Here is an 8,894-nt window from a genome sequence, read left to right as displayed (position 1 = left end):
CAGTGCACACATTGACCGGCTAGACCTACGTGTGTAAGGCACCGTTTGCTGTGCGATATCATCCACATCTACTTCGACTTTGACCGACAGAGACGAGAGAGGGATTATTATGATCTATATCTACAGCGTTGACTACAGATAGAAACACTGGCCGAGGCAGTGTTTATCGAGCCATCACCGCAATCGGGCGCGTACCATTTTTTCCTCACGGCAACAAACTACGTCGCCGTCGTCGATTTGTGTCCTGTGTAGTTCAATGTATTGTGTGTTAGTTAAGATAATAAATTGAATAGACCTAAGTTAAGTTAATAAAGTGCATGTTTATTCGAACCTGAAGATCAAATACATAATAATTTAAACTACCGGTTGAGTGTCTAGTGATTTGCTCCCGAGACTAGTAGTGCAAGTGTAGATCGCGTTTGGGAAGCAAAATAAAACCCCAGAACCGAAAAAGAACTATTTGGAACTGGAACGACCACAACGAAATTGAGTAAAGTTCCAAACATGGTCCTTCGAACCGGATGAGCGTCGAAAGGAATCCGCTCAAGCCAGTATATCATTGGAGTCAACTGTTCTGCTGCCTTCGCGCCCGTTATGAGGAATTGCATGGCGAACGCGCCATCTCATCATCGATGCTATTCATTGGAATAATAATATAAGGCATTTTCATGCCTCACGTAGGTGAGTGCAATTCCTATTGCTTTAACTTGTGAGAAAAGTTCTACCGTGATCCCATTTTGCATGTCTTCTAATTGCTGTGCAACTGCTGTGTGTGGGTGGCCGTGACGATTTCGAGCCTTTGCGAACCCACTGGTGAAGCGCCCAAGGGTTAATTTGCTGTACATCAAGTCAAGCACCCTCTGAGGATCCGTCGATGACCCCGAGACTGGACCACTGTGCCATCGCTGCAGTGTGAATCAAATTAGTGAAACGTACTGCCATCACATGAGAAGTTGTCCGTCAACAAGAGTTGCTATTTTCAACCCGTGCGAGGAGCAGATTCAAATACCATACAAGGCAATAATTTGCCTGATATCAGGTAATTAGGGTTTCAATCAACTATACCCGATTTGCGTGGTCTACGCGGTTCTTTGGTTTTAGATTCCGCCACTGATCGTCGACATGTCTGCTGCTGAGAGGAAATTACGCGGTTTGAAGAATCGCAAACGCAGCATCCTCTCATCGTTAGCCGGAGTTAGAAACTTCGTCAACAATTATCAAGACGACAGAGACAAGCGCGAGGTGCCCGTACGCCTTGAGAATTTGATGGACCTGTGGACGGAATACAACTCCGTACAGGGTGAGCTGGATATGCTGGAAGAATCCGACGAAGCTTTGGAGACGTACTTGAAGGAGCGGACAGAGGTAGAGAAATTGTACTACATAGCGAAAGGTACGTTACTCCAACTACATCAGACCGAGCCGGCACCTGCCCGTGCTGATACGAATCAAGTTTCGCACCTCAAGTTACCAAATATTAAACTGCCCATTTTCGATGGAAACTTTGAGACCTGGCTCAATTTCCACGATTTATTCGTATCGCTCGTGCATACTTCGACCTCCTTGTCGACGATACAAAAGTTTTACTACTTACGCTCCTCATTGGCTGGTGAAGCGTTAAAATTAATTCAAACCATTCCAATAAGCAACGAACAGTACCCGGTAGCTTGGAATTTGCTGGTCAATCACTATCAAAATGACCGGCGCTTGAAACGAACTTACGTTCAGTCACTATTCGAGTTTCCTTGCCTGAAGCGAGAGACGGCCGTGGAATTGCACAGTCTTATCGAAAAATTCCAGGCCAATGTCAAGGTGTTAAAGCAATTGGGCGAACGCACTGAGCATTGGGATGTACTGCTGATTCACCTTCTCAGTACACGGTTAGATTCCGTCACGAGGCGCGATTGGGAAGAATACGCGGAGGCGAACGATGTGAACAAGTTCCAGCAATTGATTGAATTTCTTCAACGACGAGTCAACGTGTTGGAAACGGTTGGCGGAAGGTCAGTGGAGACATCGGTATCAGTGAAGAAGTTCAACGCACCTCGAGCTGCCAACCACGGTGCTTCTCAGTTTGGATCCTGGCAGTGTCCAGCTTGCCCCGGCAAGCATCCCCTCTATGCGTGCGGAGAATTCTTCAAAATGACAGCCGACGAGAAGGAGCAACAGGTTCGACGCAACAGGCTTTGTCGAAATTGCCTGCGGCGAGGGCACATGGCCAAGGAGTGTCCATCCGAAAGCAGTTGTCGTAAGTGCAGAGGACGACATCACACACTATTGTGCTACGCTACAAGACCGGAGGGCAGCAGTCAATCAGCAGCCGTCGCACATTCAAACCAGCCATCCAGCAATGACGAACCACTCTCATCCACCCCCGCAGCGCATACGGGCATCACCAGCTGCACTTCTCGAGACAAATCACGAACGACGGTCCTGTTGGCTACAGCGATCATCGTCATGGAGGACAACAGCGGGAACGAGCATCCAGTACGCGCCTTGCTGGATTCAGGCAGCGAATGTTGCTTCGCAACGGAGCGACTAGCACAGCGAATGCAGATTTCTCGAAGCAGAGTTAATTTGCCGATAGCAGGAATCGGCGAAGCGGCCACCGAGGTCCGCTGCAAGTTCCAGTCCACGATAAAATCAAGGATTTCCAATTACAGCGCTACAATTGAAACATTCGTCCTTCCCAAGGTTACCGTCGATTTGCCATCGATCTCTGTCGATGCGTCGAGCTGGTCACTTCCAACAGGAATTCAGTTAGCCGATCCGTCTTTCTACCAATCTGGGACCATCGATGTTGTGCTGGGAGCGGAAGTGTTCTTTGACTTGTTTAGCGTTGCGGGGCGCATTTCATTAGGCGAGTCGCTTCCTTGTCTCGTGAATTCCGTCTTCGGTTGGATAATCAGCGGAAAAACATCTCAAGGGCAGTCAAGGCCTTCCATAGTTTGCAACGTCGCCACTACTGCCGAGCTACAACGCAACATGGAGCGTTTCTGGGCGATTGAGGATGACTCGGCAATTGTTCCTTCTGCAGCTGAAGCCTATTGCGAGAAGTTCTTCTCTGAAACCACTGTTCGCGGTGAGGACGGACGGTACATGGTGCGCGTACCGTTCAAGGAAGACGTTCTGAGAAAAGTAGATCGCAATAAACGCACTGCATATCATCGTTTTCGCTTGATTGAGAACCGACTAGGACGAGACCAGCAGTTAGCCGACGAATACACGAAGTTTATGGATGAGTACGAGGAGTTGGGCCACATGGAGCGAATTGAAAACATGGAAGCAGTGTCTGGACCTGCCTACTATATTCCGCATCATCCAGTGATTAAAGAAGATAGCACCACCACCAAGGTCCGCGTCGTCTTCGATGCTTCGTGCAAGAGCGCTAGTGGAGTTTCTTTGAACGATGCCATGCTGGTTGGTCCCGTCGTTCAGGAGGATTTGAGGGCAATCACGATGAGATCCCGACTTCATCCGATCATGCTAATCGCCGACGTTGCCAAAATGTATCGGCAAATCTTGCTGTTTCCCGAAGACCGCCGATTTCACCTAATCTTCTGGCGCCGATCTCAGACAGACCCGATCCAAACCTTCAGATTGAAGACTGTAACCTACGGAACCGCTTCAGCACCGTATCTTGCTACCAGAGTACTGAAACAGATCGCTCTTGACGAGGGCGCGAATTATCCAGCCGCAGCTCAGGCGGCTATCGAAGATTTTTACGTTGACGACCTTTTTTCTGGAGCAAACACTGTCGCCGAAGCCATCGAACTTCGCGAGCAAATGGATGCCATGTTGAATTCAGCCGGAATGCAACTCCGAAAATGGGCGAGCAATTCTCCGGCAGTACTCGTAAGCATTCCTCCAGCCAACCGACCCATAGAACCGTCGGTGGACTTTGCCAAGGACCGGTCCATCAAAACTCTGGGCCTGCACTGGGAGCCCGGCTCGGATCAGTTGAAGTACGTCGTCCCCGAAGCCTCCGTCGTTCTAAACACCGTAGTAACGAAGCGCAGTTCCCTGTCCAACATCGCTAAGTTGTTCGACCCACTCGGTCTGGTAGGTCCTGTAGTAGTCGTTGCCAAGGTTTTCATGCAAGCACTGTGGGGTCTGAAGGACGAGAATAACAAACCGTAGGATTGGGATACAGAACTGCCAGACGAAATGAAACGCCGCTGGACCGAATACTGCTCCGAACTGCCCCGCTTGAACCAATTGCGCATCGATAGGTTTGTCCTGCTCCCCGATTCAACCTCTGCTGAGCTCCATTTCTTTTCGGACGCCTCTTTAACCGCCTATGGAACGTGTGCATACATCCGATCATCAAATGCTTGCGGTACAGTAAAGATCGCGCTACTGACGTCTCGATCAAAGGTTGCACCACTCAAGCAGCAAAGCATTCCACGTTTAGAGCTGTGTGGTGCACTTTTAGCCGCTAAACTTTACTGCGCTGCGTATATCTTCCAAGGCGTACTTCTGGGTTGATTCGACGACCGTTTTAAGCTGGCTCAAGGCAACACCGTCTACGTGGTCCACATTCGTCGGAAACCGCGTATCAAAAATCCAACAGATGACCGAGAACTGTGAGTGGAACCATATCGCCGGCCATGAGAATCCTGCTGATATAATTTCGAGAGGATTGCCAGCGGCGGACCTTATTCAGTCTCAACAATGGTGGCAAGGGCCTCCATGGTTTCAAAACGACAAGGAAACATGGCCAGTTCAAGTCAGCGAAGGGATCGATCAAGAAGCAACAAAGGAAGCTAGGAAGACTGCACTAGCTACAACTTCACCATTGCCAACATTCGTTGAAGAATACGTCGGACGATTCTCCAACTACCAAAACATGCTACGGATCACTGCTTATTGGCGACGATATTTCAGCAACTTGCGCCTACCTAAAACCAAACGAATTGTCCTCTCGCCACTCTCCACCGCCGAGATTCGTGGCGCCGAATTGGCTCTCATTCGACTGGTACAGAAAGACTCCTTTCCGGTGGAATTGAAGGCTGTCAGGGCAAAGCAGGCCATCTCATCTCACTCCAGACTTCGTTGGTTTCATCCAATCATCGACAAGGACAACATTCTCCGCATCGGCGGACGCCTCGATCGTTCAGTGCAACCTTTCGACTCCCGCCATCAGATTTTGCTCCCAGGATCACACCCATTCACGGAACTCCTTGTTCGGAGTCAGCATGAACGTCTTCTTCACGCAGCAGCTCAGCTTCTTACCAATACCCTTCGGCTGCGATTTTGGATTTTAGGAGGCAGAAACGTTTCTCGACGAATCGTTCACAAATGCGTCACGTGTTTCCGAGCAAAGCCGAAAGCCATTCAACAATTCATGGCCGAACTTCCATCGCAACGCGTCACTGCTTCGCGTCCGTTCTCCATCGTTGGGATCGACTTTTGGGGGCCGATCTATCTCAAGCCACGCCATCGCCGAGATGCACCACCGAAGGCATATGTTTCCGTATTCGTGTGCTTCAGCACAAAAGCCGTCCACTTAGAGCTGGTAGTGGACCTCAGTACGGCCAAGTTTCTCCAAGCCTTTCGTCGCTTCGTTTCTCGTCGTGGTCTGTGCTCAGATGTTTACACCGACAACGGCAAGAATTTCGTCGGTTCGGCCAATGAACTGCGGAAACTGTTGCGCGCCGAAGAGTTCCGGCATGCCATCGCCAGTGAATGTGCAAGTTCTGGTATTCGATGGCACTTCAATCCTCCTCGTGGCTCTCATTTCGGAGGACTCTGGGAAGCGGCAATCAAGTCGGCGCAAAAACATTTTGTTAGAGTGTTGGGAGACCGGAAACTAGCTTTCGACGACATGGAGACGCTTTTGGTCCAAATTGAAGGGTGTCTGAATTCTCGCCCGCTAACAAAGCTATCAGATGACCCGTCGGATCTCCATGCGTTAACTCCTGGCCACTTCCTCGTCGGAACTTCGCTACAGTCGGTCCCAGACGTCGATTACGAATCAACTCCAATGAACCGCCTCCACCAATGGCAGCAGATCCAGAAGATGCTTCAGGACGTCTGGAAACGCTGGCATGTAGAATACCTGCAAATGCTGCAACCCCGCAGTAAATGGATCAAACCACCTGTCGAACTGAAAGAGAACCAAGTAGTTGTCATCGTAGACGAAAATCAACCACCAATGCGCTGGCCTTTAGCTCGAATCCATGAGCTACATCCCGGAAGAGACGGTGTCGTCCGCGTCGTTACGCTGCAGACCGGCTCCGGCCGGCTTACCCGCCCCGTAGCCAAGATTTGTGTACTGCCAGTTCTAGCACCCAATGATGAAGAATCTTCCTCTACCAACGAAACGTCTTCACAATCTGCGTTGGACACCTTGTCTTCAGCAAGCCGATCTACGTAGAAGAATAAAATTCAAGGCCCTTAAACCGAAGGGTCCAGGTAAGGACCATTCCAAGTTCAATCACCTTTTCGTATCAGGCTTCCGGGTCTTACTCTTTCCATGTTTGAATCCGATCAACACGTCGAGAAACGCACCAACCAACGCATTGCTACAAGACCTTCCAACATCCGAGGTTTACGAAGAAGGCGGCCACTTATTAATACAAGGCTCTCTATTCAGAGGGTCCAGGTGAGGACCTGTCCATTCTCTTTCACCTAGTAGGAAAGGCCTACCGGTTGATTCTTTCTTTGCATGTCGTCTTCAAATCTTCATCACTTCACGACGAGGTCTTCGAGTACCATGGTCCAGAAATGGTTATTTCTGCGGAGGGCAGGATGTTGGATATCATGTCCTCTTATCTCTGGCAATCATCGATCCACCACCATCGTGGTCACTCACCGCGTGACGATCAACCATCGATCGGTCAGTGCACACATTGACCGGCTAGACCTACGTGTGTAAGGGGGCCTACACACCAGTCAAACGGTTGGTCAAACCTGGCCGCACGGTCGAACAACTCGCTCAGACTTGGGCTATGTTTGATTGTTTGTGACAAACATTGCGTCAATCGGAGCGAACTGTTTTTTGGCCACACGATGTTTGACCAACCGTTTGACTGGTGTGTAGGCCCCCTAAGGCACCGTTTGCTGTGCGATATCATCCACATCTACTTCGACTTTGACCGACAGAGACGAGAGAGGGATTATTATGATCTATATCTACAGCGTTGACTACAGATAGAAACACTGGCCGAGGCAGTGTTTATCGAGCCATCACCGCAATCGGGCGCGTACCATTTTTTCCTCACGGCAACAAACTACGTCGCCGTCGTCGATTTGTGTCCTGTGTAGTTCAATGTATTGTGTGTTAGTTAAGATAATAAATTGAATAGACCTAAGTTAAGTTAATAAAGTGCATGTTTATTCGAACCTGAAGATCAAATACATAATAATTTAAACTACCGGTTGAGTGTCTAGTGATTTGCTCCCGAGACTAGTAGTGCAAGTGTAGATCGCGTTTGGGAAGCAAAATAAAACCCCAGAACCGAAAAAGAACTATTTGGAACTGGAACGACCACAACGAAATTGAGTAAAGTTCCAAACAAAGGAGTTATCTTAGAATTCATTCAAATATTACGTAACGCAAAATTTACCAATTTTAGACCCCCTCCCTCGCCCACGTAACAAATTTTGTATGGGAAATTTTGTATGAAGCGTAACGCAGCGCTGGACCCCCTCTCTCCTTAGCGTTACGTAATATTTGAACGAACCCTTAAAAATTTCTTCGAGTATTTTCAACAGAAAATTTCAAAATTGAATTTTGTTAAGGAATTTCTCTAGAATTTTTTTAAATATTTCTTTTAGGAAGCTTATAAGGTATCATGCGGAGTTTTTAATTGGATTCAATCAGACATTCTCCTAGAGATTTTTTCTGAAATCGCTCCAGAAATTCTTTCAAGCAGTCTTCCATCAATTCAATGAGCACTATCTCGAAGAACTTCTAATAGAAACTATGAAAAAATATCAGAAACAACCTGAAGAAATATCTGAAAGAATCACAGGAATTATTTCTGAAGAAACCGTACGATCAACTTCTAAAAACCCTACAAACATAATAGATGACAAACAAGCCAAGAGCTGAAAGTCTATCAAATAAAGACAAATCAATCAATCAACAATAGATGAAGAAGCCGCTCTTAAGCTTGATTTTAAAAATTTGGTTGTTATTCAGCTGGCATTATTACTTTGGAACACATCCTTGTAGGAATTTCTGCACGACCCTGAAATAATTTCTCAAATTAGAAGAATCCTTATCGGATTTTTAAAGAAATTTTTAGAGAAAATTCTGAAAAATTTCATAGATAGATTTTTTTTTGAATTCCCTGACTAAAATTCCCGAAGAAATCCAAATATTTCTGAAAAGACTTTGAAGATATTTTCAAGGAATCCCTAAAGAAATAATGAATCTGAACAGGAATTTCTAAAAGAAGCCCAGGGAATTCTGAAAGAAAGAAATTTCCAAAGAAATCTCCAGTTGAATCCTTGTAGAAATCTCAGTAATTATTCTTAAATGAATCTCAGAGAAATCCACGGAAAAGATTTTTTGGAAAAGTTAATTGAGGAGTTTTTAGGAAAAATGTCATTTGACAAAATTGTTGGTGGATTTCTGAAAGTATTCTTAGAGCATCTGGGACGTATTTATGAACGAATATTTACCTATGGAAATACCAAAAAAAAAACGCCTAGATTAGCTTCTGTAAAGATTCCTAGGAAAAATACTTAAGATATAGCTAAGACAATTCGTGTAGACGTTCTCAGGAAAAAAAAATATGAAAAAATATGAACAAATAAAGAATCTGTGAAGGTGTGTTCAAAAGTCGTGGAAATGTGGCAGAAATTTCAGAGGAACTACAAGGAGTGTTTAAATGAATTCCTGAACGAATTCCTGCCTGAATCAATGAAAGTCATAATGCAAG

The 8,894-nt window shown here is 46.6% G+C and overlaps 2 protein-coding genes across 2 annotated transcripts; both read left to right on the top strand.

Annotated features, from left to right (window-relative positions):
• The first annotated feature begins 1,122 nt into the window (after positions 1-1,122).
• LOC134290227 (uncharacterized) lies at positions 1,123-4,140 on the top strand. Its single transcript, XM_062857298.1, has one exon. The coding sequence runs from the start codon at positions 1,123-1,125 to the stop codon at positions 4,138-4,140; it is 3,018 nt and encodes a 1,005-aa protein (XP_062713282.1).
• A 433-nt stretch (positions 4,141-4,573) lies between these two features.
• LOC134290226 (uncharacterized) lies at positions 4,574-6,379 on the top strand. Its single transcript, XM_062857297.1, has one exon. The coding sequence runs from the start codon at positions 4,574-4,576 to the stop codon at positions 6,377-6,379; it is 1,806 nt and encodes a 601-aa protein (XP_062713281.1).
• Positions 6,380-8,894: the final 2,515 nt, after the last annotated feature.

This window comes from Aedes albopictus, chromosome 3 (genome assembly GCF_035046485.1).
Source record: "Aedes albopictus strain Foshan chromosome 3, AalbF5, whole genome shotgun sequence".
Classification (NCBI taxonomy): Eukaryota; Metazoa; Arthropoda; class Insecta; order Diptera; family Culicidae; genus Aedes; species Aedes albopictus.
Note: the sequence above shows the minus strand (reverse complement) of the source record. Positions and strands in the feature narration are given on the sequence as shown.